The 12,993-nt window shown below is 50.6% G+C and overlaps 3 protein-coding genes across 5 annotated transcripts; 1 reads left to right on the top strand and 2 right to left on the bottom strand.

The window, feature by feature from the left end:
- Nucleotides 1-3,326: 3,326 nt before the first annotated feature.
- On the top strand, nt 3,327-5,510 carry TSSK4 (testis specific serine kinase 4). Of its 2 annotated transcripts, none has more exons than XM_060096430.1 (4): nt 3,327-3,548; nt 3,891-4,105; nt 4,520-4,883; nt 5,331-5,510. In XM_060096430.1, exons 1-4 carry the CDS (start codon nt 3,327-3,329, stop codon nt 5,508-5,510), a joined length of 981 nt encoding a protein of 326 aa, XP_059952413.1. The 2 variants fall into 2 exon arrangements, with proteins under 2 accessions (XP_059952413.1, XP_059952412.1); XM_060096429.1 differs by having other exon boundaries at nt 4,484-4,883.
- Nucleotides 5,511-6,498: 988 nt separating this feature from the next.
- CHMP4A (charged multivesicular body protein 4A) lies at nt 6,499-10,411 on the bottom strand. The gene is made up of 6 exons (XM_060096433.1): nt 10,308-10,411; nt 8,518-8,667; nt 8,251-8,428; nt 7,569-7,683; nt 7,268-7,403; nt 6,499-6,842 (listed from the first exon to the last, which is right to left on the bottom strand). The coding sequence occupies exons 1-6, from the start codon at nt 10,336-10,338 to the stop codon at nt 6,784-6,786; spliced, it is 669 nt and encodes a 222-aa protein (XP_059952416.1). The 5' UTR covers nt 10,339-10,411; the 3' UTR covers nt 6,499-6,783.
- Nucleotides 10,412-10,834: 423 nt separating this feature from the next.
- On the bottom strand, nt 10,835-12,380 carry MDP1 (magnesium dependent phosphatase 1). Of its 2 annotated transcripts, XM_060098209.1 has the most exons (6): nt 12,235-12,379; nt 12,058-12,118; nt 11,876-11,986; nt 11,439-11,546; nt 11,256-11,341; nt 10,843-11,074 (listed from the first exon to the last, which is right to left on the bottom strand). In XM_060098209.1, the coding sequence occupies exons 1-6, from the start codon at nt 12,269-12,271 to the stop codon at nt 10,983-10,985; spliced, it is 495 nt and encodes a 164-aa protein (XP_059954192.1). In that variant the 5' UTR covers nt 12,272-12,379; the 3' UTR covers nt 10,843-10,982. The 2 variants fall into 2 exon arrangements, with proteins under 2 accessions (XP_059954193.1, XP_059954192.1); XM_060098210.1 differs by lacking the exon at nt 11,876-11,986 and having other exon boundaries at nt 10,835-11,074; nt 12,235-12,380.
- Nucleotides 12,381-12,993: the final 613 nt, after the last annotated feature.

Here is a 12,993-nt window from a genome sequence, read left to right as displayed (position 1 = left end):
AACCACTGGTTTCTTCCCCATATCTGTGAGTCTGTTTCTTTTCATTAAATTCACTAGTTTGCAACCGTGGTTCTCAAATCTTGGTGTGCATCAGATTCAGCTGGAAACTTATTAAAAACATAGATACTGGGACTTCCCTGGTGCCACAGTGGTTAAGAATCTGCCTGCCAATGCAGGGGACATGAGTTCGAGCCCTAGTCCAGGAAGATCCCACATGCCACAGAGCAACTTAGCCCGTGCGCCATAACTACTGAGCCTGCACTCTAGAGCCCGCGAGCCACAACTACTGAGCCCACGTGCCTAGAGCATGTGCTCTGCAACAAGAGAAGCCACCGCAGTGAGAAGCCCACGCACCGCAAGAAAGAGTAGCCCCCGCTCGCCACAACTACAGAAAGCCAGCACACAGCAACAAAGACCCGACGCAGCCAAAAATATAAATAAATAAATTTATAAAAAATAACATAGATGCCTGGGTTCCACCAAATCAGGATCTTGGGGAAGGAGGTGACTGGGCATCAGTATTTTTAACAAGCTCTGACTTTGATGCACAGCAAAATTTAACCATGAGTACATAGGATAGAGTCAAAAAAAGCTTGGCATATTAGGCCTCTCAGACCTGCATTTAAATTACTTCTCCAGGTACGTTCCCCTCTGGAACCCTATCCTGTATTTAAATTGAAATCTTGAATGTCATATTTTCTCAAGCTTGCAAGCTAGTCCCTTCTGCCTAGACTGTTCAATCTACCATTCCCTACTTAACCTGCCTGGAGACTTCTTTTTTTTTTTTTTTTTTTTTGCGGTACGCGGGCCTCTCACTGCTGTGGCCTCTCCCGTTGCGGAGCACAGGCTCCAGACGCGCAGGCTCAGCGGCCATGGCTCACGGGCCCAGCCGCTCCGCGGCATGCGGGATCTTCCCGGACTGGGGCACGAACCCGTGTCCCCTGCATCGGCAGGCGGACTCTCAACCACGAGAATTCTTTTGAACAGTGCAAATGCCACCTTCTCCATAAAGGCTTCCCTTAACATTTCCTTACAGCTTTGTTTATAGAACTTTATCTCACCGTACTGTTATTTTAACTTCTTATGTGTCTGTCTCCCTTGCTAATTGCTAACTCCTCACAGGAGGATTATAATTTATCCATCTTGGTATCCTCAGAGCCTAGCAGTGCTTTTGTATACAGTAGGCAGCTTAGTACATATTCCTTGAATGAACTGGTTTACCTGCTGTACGTGATGAGAACAGAGGTGCCACCAAGCTGCCTATCCAGGGGAGCAGAAGATAGGCGGGGCTGGGTGGGCCTCCTTACCACTGTGTGCCCTGGACAGTTGTTCATCTTGACAGACTGAGGATGTAGATGTGGCTTCCAACAGGACTTTGGAACCACCCTGCCAGCAGGATCAGCCTGTCAATAAATAGGAATTTACCAGTAGCCTATGGCATAATCTGTTGGAGTTTCTGTTTTGTTTTAGAGGATGGAAGATAACTGATTCTTCCTTTGTTATCTCCTGTGTGCCACCCCCTCCCCCATCTTAAATCCAGATAACCCCTCTAACCACAACCTCTTGTCCTCTGTCTTTCCCACCAAACTTGTTCCATTTCACTGAGACCTGCAACCCCTCCCCCTGCCCTTTGCCCTTTTTCTAGCTTGTCTTCCTAACCCAAGCAGCTTAGATTCTGCATTCCATCATTTTAGCCACATTCTTGCCTGTGTTCTTGATGCCTCTCTCCCATTATTCTTTCACGGCAGCTGCTAAGTGAAACCTTAATCTTGGGTTAAGTATGTCTGTTAATATTCAAGCACCTATATCCAGAATGCTAAAATAATCTTAACACTGTGATATGTTAAGATTGTGTGTCCATACGTTGTGTTTTCCAATCTCATTTGGGCCCTCAGTGCTGCCCAGTAATGCTCATTTTCCAAATCCACTCTCTCCCATTCTCCACAAGCCTTTCTTCTCAAGTCTTTGACTTCATATCCCTTCTCTCATCAGCTGACCTCCCTTACAGCCTAGTGGGAGATGCAAGCAAGAACGGAAAGGTCTGAGGAAATAAGGCCTATAATAGAACCGTTGGGGTGTGATTAAGGGGTGTATGGTGGGGGAGGCTCCAGTGGAACCTGAGAAATGACTAGAGGGATGGAAGGAAAACTGTAGAGTTCAGGGTCATGGAAGGCAAGATAAGAATGCATTTCAAGGGGACTTCCCTGGTGGTCTGGTGGGTAGAACTCCGTGCTCCCATTGCAGGGGGCCAAGGTTCAATCCCTGGTCGGGGAATTTACAGCCCACATGCATGCTGCAACTAAAGATCCCACGTGCCGCAACTAAGACCCAGTGCAGCCAAAATAAATATTTTTAAAAAAGAATGCATTTCAAGGTTAAGAGGAGTCTCCATCCCCACCTCATAAATCCGAGTGATCCTTGTAACCGTCTTTATGCATATAAAGGTATGGAAGTGATGTTTTGTGATTCTGGAGCCTAGGCCTCAATTGGTGATGCAGCTTGTTTTTTTTTCTCTTGAAATTCAGTGCAAACTGTGTGAGGGAACTTGGGCTACTCTACTGAATAATGAGATCATGCGCAGAAACAAACCAGCCCAGCTGAGATGATGCCACTAGCTGAATTACCCAACTGAGTCCAGCTCAATTTGTTAAAAAAAAAAAAAAAAAAAAAAAAAAAGGTTGTTATTTTAAGCCACCCCCACCCCCGCAAAAGAAAGAATACATTTTAAAGTTAGGTTCCTTAGAACAGGCTTCTACAATACCTTGCGATTCTCTGTGATATTCTGACACTCAGGTGTTTCTCATGCTGGATTATAAACGCTAGCAGAATAGGGTCTCTCTTGGCCTTATTGGTTATTTTCTCTCAGGACTCCGTACACTGCCTGGCGCACAGCAGGTGCTCAATAAACATGATTGGTTAAAAGGACCAGATCCACGGAGCGAGTCTCACCAGATTATAAAGGTACCTCCAGCAATGAATATGTTCCAAACTGCATTTCCTTCTCAAGCCTTGTGGCCAGTGGTGGATAGAAGGTGAATTATGATGTGTGCGGAACATGGGACCTTGGGGGGGTTCCGTAACCAAGAGGAGAAAGAAGTAACAACAGCCAGTGGAGACAAAAAGAACTGCTTTTCCCTTCTTCCCTCTCCAAGCTCCTAGTGGAGAGCTGAGCCCAGCATCCCAGACTTGTGTGACTACATAGGCAAGCTTTTGGAGACTAACTTCACTTTGGTTCCCTAGCCTTCAGCGGCTCAAGATGTTGGCTTTCTGAGCAGACTGGAGGCTTTTAAGTAGCAAAGCTCCCTGCTCTCAGCAAGCCCAACACCATGGGGAAGGGAGACACCTTGCAAGCACCATCCACCTCGGCCTACCGCTCTGTCATGGAGGAATATGGTTACGAAGTGGGCAAAGTCATTGGCAATGGCTCCTATGGGACGGTGTATGAGGCTTACTACACAAAGCAGAAAGTCATGGTGGCTGTCAAGATCATCTCAAAGAAGAAGGCCTCTGAGGACTATCTTAACAAGTTCTTGCCCCGTGAGATACAGGTTGGAAAGGGGGCTAGAAGAGGGAGCTGGTAGCAAGCTGCTTAAGGCTTCTCAAAAGGGGTATGGTTAGGAGGGGGTGGAGCCAGAAACCCCTATACCACAACTGAATGGCTCACTAGGCAGCTAGGAAAATTACTTGTAAATTCAGCTTCTTTCCACCTCACCTCCAGACCCTCAAAAAGTAAAAAGTACAAAGCTTTGCGTTTGTCCATAGGCCACCAGCCCTCTGGGGTTTGATTCTGTTGCAAAGTTCTAGGAAAGTAGCAGTGGGAGAGTAGAAGGCTGGGAGTGCAGCCAGGGTGCTCCCTGCCTGGGTTTGATGGGTCCCTCTTCTGGGGCCAGGTAATGAAGGTCCTGCGGCACAAGTATCTCATCAACTTCTATCAGGCCATCGAGACCACATCCCGAGTGTACATCATTTTGGAGCTGGTTCAGGGTGGTGACGTCCTTGAGTGGATCCAGCACTATGGGGCCTGCTCTGAGCCCCTTGCTGGCAAGTGGTTCTCCCAGATGACCCTGGGCATCGCCTACCTGCACAGCAAGGGCATCGTGCACCGGTGAGGGCGCTGCCACCCAGACTGGGGCCTTTGGGCTCCCAAGGGGGTTTTATGCACGTCTTCCATGTTCTACCCTCTTTTTTTCTTCCCTTGACCTCCCTCCTCAGTATCTAGGCCTATTCATCCACTTTATTTTAATCATCCGGTCAAGAACATTTATTAAGTGCCCACTGTGAGCAGAACACTTTATGAAAAGTGAGGGTGAGCTCCTAGTGATCCTCGGGTACCACCCTCTCTTCCCTCTGGGCTCTGCTCACAACTCCATGACCTTCCTTCCTCTCTGCCCTGTGTCCTCATAATGGCATCTCTCTCCCTCTTTGCCTTTCCTTATCTCTAGCCTCTGACCTCTGGCCCTTCAGCTCCCAGTCTAACACTAAGCCCTCTCCTGACCCCCAGCCTTTCTGCTGCTGGTAGGGACTTAAAGTTGGAGAACCTGTTGCTGGACAAGCGGCAGAACGTGAAGATATCGGACTTTGGCTTCGCCAAGATGGTGCCTTCTAGCCAGTCTGTGCGGAGTAGCCCTTCTTACCACCAAGGGAACTGCTTTAGCCACCTCAGCCAGACCTACTGTGGCAGCTTTGCTTATGCCTGCCCGGAGGTCTTGCTAGGCCTGCCCTACAACCCTTTCCTGTCTGACACCTGGAGCATGGGCGTTATCCTCTACACGCTGGTGGTTGCCCGTCTGCCCTTCGATGACACCAATCTCAAGAAGCTGCTGAGAGAGACTCAGAAGGAGGTCGCTTTTCCACCTAACTATGCCATCTCCCAGGAGTGCAAGGTGCTGGCTCCCCCAGGAGGGCTGAGGCCTCAGGGGTGACCTGCAGAGAGGGAATACCCAAACTAGACCTCCCAACCCCAGGGAAGCCTCCCCCCGATACCAGGGCCATTCCACACCCTTGCCCTGCCCTAGAATAGTGGGGAGGGCTTAAAGGGCCAACCTCTGAGCTTGCACCTGGGATGTGAGTGATAAGCAGGTTTTAGTCTCTATCTCTTTAGGCCAGAAGGGGATTCTGCAAGGATTTCCCCCAAGGAACCCTTCCTTTCCTTCCCCTCAAGGTGTTGGCTTTCTGAGCAGACAGGAGGCTTTTAAGGGTAAAGTCAGGGCCACACTCCCTTTCACCAGAGTGGTGTGATGGGCTATCCTGCTTCTTTCTTAGGTCCAGCTGCTCATTGTGTGGCACAATGCAGGCCAGCTCAGCCAAGACCTCTCTCTCCCCTGCCCTAGAACCTGGTCCTCCAGACACTACGCCAAGCCACCAAGCGTGCCACCATCCTGGACATCATCAAGGATCCCTGGGTGCTCAAGTTCCAGCCTGAGCAACCCACCCATGAGATCAGGCTGCTTGAGGCAATGTGCCAGCCCCCCAGCACCAACTGTCACCAATCCTTGGAAATCAGTACCTGAAAATGGCAGAAGGATGAGGGGGTTGAAAGAGGAGCAAAGCAGAAGGGTCTTGGGCTAAAATCTTTCACACCAAAAATAAATCTAATTCTGTTTTAGTCTCATCAGCTAGAGTCACATTCTTCCCTCAGGGGAACCTTAGCAGGGAACACTGCTGAGGGTGAGAGGTGTGTTTCTGCCCAGAGCTTGTAACCAGTCATCTTGACACTGGTTAAGTCAACATTATAATTTACAGTGTAGCACATATGTGGCTCATAGGTGACTGGGTTGGGCGTGCTCACAGGAACACCTGCTTTGGGGAAGCTTCATTATTCTGGCTGAGTACATGCTCAGTTTTGTCTATCTCTATGCACTCTAAATGTTCAAGTAGTGGGGTAGAGGTTGCTCTACCCTGATTGCTCGGTTTGGTCACAGCTCTGCCTGTCTACAGTCCAAGGGGACGGCACTGTTCGTTCTTTTAGACATGGGTATCAGGAGGTATGTAATATCTTGGTTCCTTCCTCCTCCAAATGCCACCTTACCCACTACTGAAACAATCCTGGTGAATCATGGTCCCTCATCATCGCTCCTACACGTTGAAGTGACAGTTCAAACCAAGCCTATGAACTATGCGTTCTGGAGAAAGGAAACCTATTGACTCCATATCCCCGTACGTCTCCTTTCCTACCCTTGAAAGTGGGCTTTGTAAGGGGACAGCTGGTGAGTCACGGGGCTCTCTCGGCAGAGACACAACTGGGTGAAAGCAGTGAGAGAGGGCTCAGGGACAGCTCCACACGGTTCTAGGATAAATAACAGAGGGCAGTTTCCTCACCCTCAGCACCAGGCAGCTCTAGGACACACCAGCTCGAGAGATGGAACAGTATCTGCCTGGAACATGGTAGGTTGAGATAACGGAAGCTCCCATTTCTCCTATGCTCCAACTCCCCCTCATTACTCTCATTACTACTCATTTCTTGAAACAAAGCTCCAAGGACCAGGAGACGAGTTTCAGTTGTAGACAAGGCAGTATAAGCACTAGGGTTCCATCCGCCCAACTTTATTGCGAACGAGGGCACTGTAACTGCTATCAAAGGGAGCCCAGGGGTTCCTCCTGCACCAAGATCCTTCTTCAGGGTTGAGCCAGGGATGGGAGGGCGACAGACCCTTTTCTCAGGCAGGGTCACACTACCACCCTCAGCAGGACCTCCCAACAAGGCCATGTTCCTTTAGCTTAGCACTTGGCACTTAAGGAAAAGAGAACAATGAAGGCAGCGTCAGGTAGACAAGCCCAGACTCATCAGGACACCCACTCAGCCAACTGCTTTAGTGCTTCTTCATCTTCATCCGTTTTGGGAGCTTTGGGGATAAGGACACCCAGAGAAAGAAAGAAGTGTTAAGGCCTCAGCAACTTCCAACCATCCCCTCCTATAACGCTCAGAGCCTGCGGAACGCTCTCTCCCAGCAAAGAACCTAAGGGTATGGTCTTGCTTGCTGGGCGGCTGCTAATTCCCACAACACCTTTGTGCAAATCAGAAGCTGCCTCTTTCTCCGGGCATTTGCAGCCCTAAACCAGGGGACACAGTTTGCTGAGTGAAGCACAGGCCTGATTTCAGTCCTCATTCCCCTTCAGCCAGGTGCCCTTATGCAGTCAACAACCTGTGTAACTGTAGCAGCAACCCTCTCTGCCTGGATCCTTTCAGGCAGGATGGATGAGGAATAATTTTTCCCCATATCTATCCCACCCTCTCAAGTCCTTGAGATGACAGAACAGCCCTGGGTACCTGGCCCTGCAGGAAGATGTGTAGAGGGTACACTGGGCAGTGTGACTGGGGGTTCCTCCTCCTTGTCGCCCACATGTAACAACTCTCGGGCCAATTCCTCCTGCTCCAGCTCCTCTAGCTCCTCCAACAGTTCATCCTGGATATGGGATGACAAGATCACTCAAGACAAAGGAAAATTCTACTTCCAAAAACATACCACTTTTGGAGTTTTCCCCAAACCTGTCCCACAGTTCTCTTGGGCATTCCTTCTGGCTGGTCCCATGCCTTCTCCAATATTCCTTGACCCCTCACTCCCAATCACCTCATCCACATCATCTCCAAATCCCACAGGTCGAGAAATGGCATCTGAGATCTGCTGGGCCACCTCCTGTTGTTCTGTGATGTCAGCCATCAGTTCATCCACCTTGTCAATGTCCCTGAGAACAAGATACATAGCCCAGAAATCAGGTGACAACCCTGACTTTTTCATCTCACATGAATGAAGACCCTCCTGCCTGTGGCTTCAGACTGACAAATCCATGGCTACTAGGTAAAAGAGATCCCTGGAAAAGTGTAAAGAGGCAAATCTGGGCTAAGAAATGGCAAGAAGACACACTGGGGAGGAATGGTTGCACTGTCTTCTCTGAAGGATCTTTAAAAATGAGGAAAATTGGGAATTCCCTGGCAGTCCAGTGGTTAAGACTGGGCATTTTCACTGCGGAGGGCCCGGGTTCAATCCCTGGTCCAGGAACTAAGATCCCACAAGCCTTGCAGTGCAGCCAAAAAACCACACACAAAAAAAGAGGAAAATCATCTTTCCTCCCTAGAATGCCCCAGCCAGCAAAGAGATCACCTTGCAATAAGCAAGGAGGCTGACAGGGGTCTAGCCATCACAGGCAACTCTACTGTAAATTCACATCTGGAGAGGTTTTAAGATTCACAGTACAATATCAAGCTACTCTCCCCAGTGCCTGGGCCCCCTCCTCCCCTACCCCCGTACCCACATGTCCTGGTAGGCCTTCTTCATGCCTTGGGCAGCAAGCTCCATGGTACGAAGCACTTCCGCATTGGTGGTGGCATTCTCAATGGCCTCACGCTGAAACTCCAAGGTGGATAATGTCCCGTCCGTTTGTGCCAGCTGCTGTTCCAACCTTTTCTTCCTCCGCAAAGCCTGTAGGGCAGCTGATCCAGCCCACACCCTGAACATCAGAGCCAGAAGCCCTTGCTCCCCCCCGGGCCCTCCCTGGTGGTGCTTTTCCTTCCCCCATTACCTCTCTTATTCTTCGTCCCATGCTTCTTGGCAGTTTGTAGCTCCTGTTCAATCTTCTGCTCCAGAAATTCCTGTTTCTTGATCAGTATCTTCTCTGTCTCCTTCAGTTTCTGTATTGCCTCTTCAGGGGTTGGGCCCCTCTCCTTCTTCTCTGGAGTCCAATGAAGCAGCCCACACGTGTAAAGGAAAAATATTAGCCACCGATTACTGAGTGCATAGTATGTGCTAGGCACTTGCCCGTGTTATTGTTAATCCCCAAACAACTTTCTACGATGAATGTACTATCTCTACAAATGTGAAAACAGGCATGAAAACGTTAACATTTTGGTCTAAAATCACAATTACTATAGTAAGAGACTGCAAAGGAATTGAAATGTGACAGTATGATTTCCCAAGCCAATATTCTTTTTTTTTTGGCGGTACGCGGGCCTCTCACTGTTGTGGCCTCTCCCGCTGCGGAGCACAGTCTCCAGACGCACAGGCTCAGCAGCCATGGCTCACGGGCCCAGCCACTCCACGGCATGTGGGATCCTCCCAGACCGGGGCACGAACCCGCATCCCCTGCATCGGCAGGCGGACTCTCAACCACTGCGCCACCAGGGAAGCCCCCAAGCCAATATTCTTTTGCTATTCCTAGATACCTTTCAAGTCATTTCCAGTTGTCTTTTTAAATAGAATTTATTTTTTTAGAGCAGTTTTGGGTTCACAGCAAACTGAGTGAGTGGAAGGTACAAAGACTTCCCATATACCACCTGCACCCACACACGCATAACCTCCTCATTACCGTGTTCCCCACCAGAGTTCAATCACTTTTTATAATTACTGTTCCACTTGCTATCCTAGGAGATACTCAAGGTCCTGATTCCACAGGATCAAACTGAACGAAGTAGGGAGGCTAGAGAAAAAATAATCTGATCTCAATTTCTCCCTTCATCTTCTGCACTTCTAACAGACTTATTAAAAAAAAAAAATCTGAAGGCCCTAGCCTGCTTAATATCCTTCCATACTCTCCACTGCCTACAGGATAAAATCCAAAGAACTTTAAGACACACAGGGTCCTTCATGATCTGGCCCCCGTTTACCTCTCCATCCACACTTTCCTCTTCCTCCAGCGCGCACACACACACACTCACAGGGCAGCCAGAACTCCTTTTCCCTAAATATACCATACTTTTTCCTGCCTCTGTTTTGCACAGTTACCTCTTCCTGGAGAATCTCAACCCCCCATCTGGCATACTTCTAGCCTTCTGGATCACCACCCGCCGTGCCTGCTTCTTCCGCGCACCCCTGGTTTTTAGGAAAATCTCCATCACAGAGTCGCCACACTACGATGTAAATGCCAGATTTTGCTTGTTTAGTAAACTCTCCATCACGGAGTCGCCACACTACGCTGTAAATGCCAGACTTTGCTTGCCTTCCCGCACCACAGAGGAGCTCACGAGGGCTACCTTTCTTGGGTCACCTCAGATTGCCTCTGGCCCAGCATAAAGGAAGCACCAGTGTTTTGGAAAGGACTGAATGCCGACAGGCAGCAACTTGTCACCCAGGCCTTAACAGCGGGAGCCAGCGCAGCTGCCACGCTCTCCACTCGCGCCCCCTCCCGGGCCTCGAGCTCTTCCCTCCGAGGGAAGGAAGGAAGGCAGCTGGAGCCAGGCGTCCTGACAAGGCGGCGCCTCCTGGCCCGGGAGAAGGCCTTGCTGGACCACCGGGGTTTTCATGACAGCGTCTCCCGGCTCTTCCCCCGCCCCCTGCGGCCAGCACCTCCCGGGGACCAGTCTCGCCCGGGCTCACCCCTCCCGAAGAGGCGGCCGAGCCCACTCATCGCGACCCTCGCCTCTCCCGCCTCCGCCCTACGGCGTCCCGTACGCTTCCGCCTTCCTCCCGGGAGGTGCTGTGCTCATCACTCCAAGACCAGCCTCGGCCAATCCTTCCTTGGGGCACCGCGGCGACATCATCAACAAGCGCCAGCGAGACCACTATCACGTGCGGCCCGACACACCAGCCGCAAACCCACGCGCTCCTCTTAAAGCGGCCGCTTCGTTTCCCACTATATAAAAAGGTCGCCTCACCCTCCCCACCCCAAAACAAAGTCTTTGCTTCCTGGAAGGAAATGTGCAGGGTAATGCACCCCACTACTTGGGGCCAGTGGAAGAGTTCTTCATGCCCTTGACAGAGCTCAGGAGAGGTGTGGGGATGGGGAGAGCATAAGGGGATCACAGTCTTGGGTTTGCCAGAGGTTTATAAGGCAGAACCTGATGCAGTCTAATGCCTCACATACTGGTCTTGGCACCTCCGGATGGCCCACCCCGGGTCACACGCTAGAAAATTAGAAACAACACACACTGGGTAAGATCTCTTCTGCCACACACAAATACACTTTAATAATTTACAAATGCACCTGAAAATGCCCTCCTGATTTCCTTTCAGTTCTATGCCTCAAATGAGGCTCATCCACAGGACTGGACCTCAGAGTCCAGCTTGTGCCTTTGCAAATGTCTCTAATCCTTGAGTTAGGGTCTGAAGGCTCATTCCATTCTGGACATGAATGCTGGTAACACCTAGAAAGAAAGAAGCCACAATTTCATCAGGCCTTCAGGGCTCCCTATTGTGACTCTCACCTTTTTGGGGTGTCACCTGCATGCAAACTATCCATCCTGTACGTATCTACCTAACCCCTTCCCTCTTAGGAACCCTTTCTCCTCACTCCCCAAATGGCTATCCTTGCCACTCAGTCAGTACCCAGTTTGCTGACATCTACAATATTCCGCTTTTCATCATCAAAGAAGATCATCTGGGAGAAAGGAACTCCAGTCTTCTGCTGCAACCTGTGCAAGACACGGCGAGGGTAACCACTCTGGCTTCTTAGCTCCTCCAGCCTCTCTGGTCTTCTGTCTCCCTCCTTCTCCCCTTATCTCAGCGTACCTCTCAAAGTGCGTGACCTTGCTGCCTGGATAGATCTCCCGATGAACAAAGTATCTGACAAGGTCAAAGAGCTCCAGTAGCTGGTTGGCCCCTTCAACCTCACCTGTCCTGCAAAAAGGTGTAGTAGATGGGATCAGGAGAGTGGAGGGCCAAGGCTGCAAGTGAAATTATGTGTAACTAGGGGGAAATCAACTTGCTGTTCTTCCGGGATGGGTAGGCATCCTCCGCCCTGATTCAATTCCATATCCTTCCTGTCTGACACAGGTGGCACTGAGCCAATGTTTATTAAACTAAATGCACAGGAGAGCGCACAATTCGAAAAATATACAAATACCTGCAAGTTTGCACCGCCTAATTTTTGCAGCCAAGGGGTTACACGGGAAGTCTCCTCATGCATGCACCTCTCAGCATTAGACCGACTCAGTCGCTCTTCTTACCGTGAAGCGGCCGCGACGGGCACCCCCAAGCCCTGCAATCTTTCCAGGACCTCAGGCACCTGTGGGTACAGTCGGACGGCCTGGCCCCGCCTATCTCGTACAGTTCCATCACTGGAGAGGGCGAGAGTGTGCTCAGCTCCCGCGGGGTCCCCTGGCCCCAGGCCTCCCCAGCCCCGCCTCACCTGTTCTTGTGGAACGGGGGGTCTACGTGCGTGTCCACCCAGAACGGCCACAGCGTGTAATCTGTGAGAGAAAGGAGGGGGAGGTCTCAGCCTGGGCGGCCGCAGGGCCTTGAGAGCATCAACTGGGGTTTGGAAAAAACTGTGCCCTACGAAACTCTTCCCAATCCAGCCCCTCACCTAGATCGAAGACTACGAGCTTCGGGAGCCGCGCCATGACCCGCGCCCGCAGGCTGCGCGCACGGAGGCGGGCCTTTCTGCCGCGGCTCCCAGGCCGCCCCGCGGGCCTTAGAGAAGCGGCGACTAGAGCGTCGCCAACCTGAGCTGGGAAGATCGGCCCCAAAACCTCGCAAGAGCGCCTTCTGGTGGTGGTGGTGGGGAGGACCGCAGCAAAGTGCCAATGCGACTACTCACAGGATCGCAATGGTCCTCAAGTCTCTCCAAGGGATATTCTTCCCTTGCTTCTCCACCCCACCCAGCCTCTACAGCTTCTACTGAACTAGACGAGACAAGGAAGGGAAGCCCTTTCTTCTGGCACCCGTCTCTCATTTTATCTCACCATCTGAGTCCTAAAGTGATCCATCATAGCTTGTCACTCCACACTCATCCTTTCTCCATATCAGCCACTCCACGGTACACAGCCTAGAGCCCTCAGCAATATTCCAGCCATAAAAGAATGCAGTGTCTGCTAAGCTCTTGATGCCTTTCTTGAACCAGGCCCAAATGTCCAGTAGGGTCACAATGGGGGAGAATTCACTCTCCTGGTTTCTACCACCCACATCAGTAGTATCTGACAGATATGTAACAACCAGTTTGGGGAGAAGAACTGATTTGTATTGTTTGTCAATTTCTGTAAATATTCCTACCATGGCCAATTTCAAGCTACCAACATGAAGTCACTTAATATGGGGTTAGGAAAGATGCCAACAATTAGCTCTG

This window comes from Mesoplodon densirostris, chromosome 4 (assembly GCF_025265405.1).
Source record: "Mesoplodon densirostris isolate mMesDen1 chromosome 4, mMesDen1 primary haplotype, whole genome shotgun sequence".
NCBI lineage: Eukaryota > Metazoa > Chordata > Mammalia > Artiodactyla > Ziphiidae > Mesoplodon > Mesoplodon densirostris.
The sequence above is the reverse complement of the archived record's forward strand: the minus strand, read 5'-3'. Positions and strand labels throughout refer to the sequence as shown.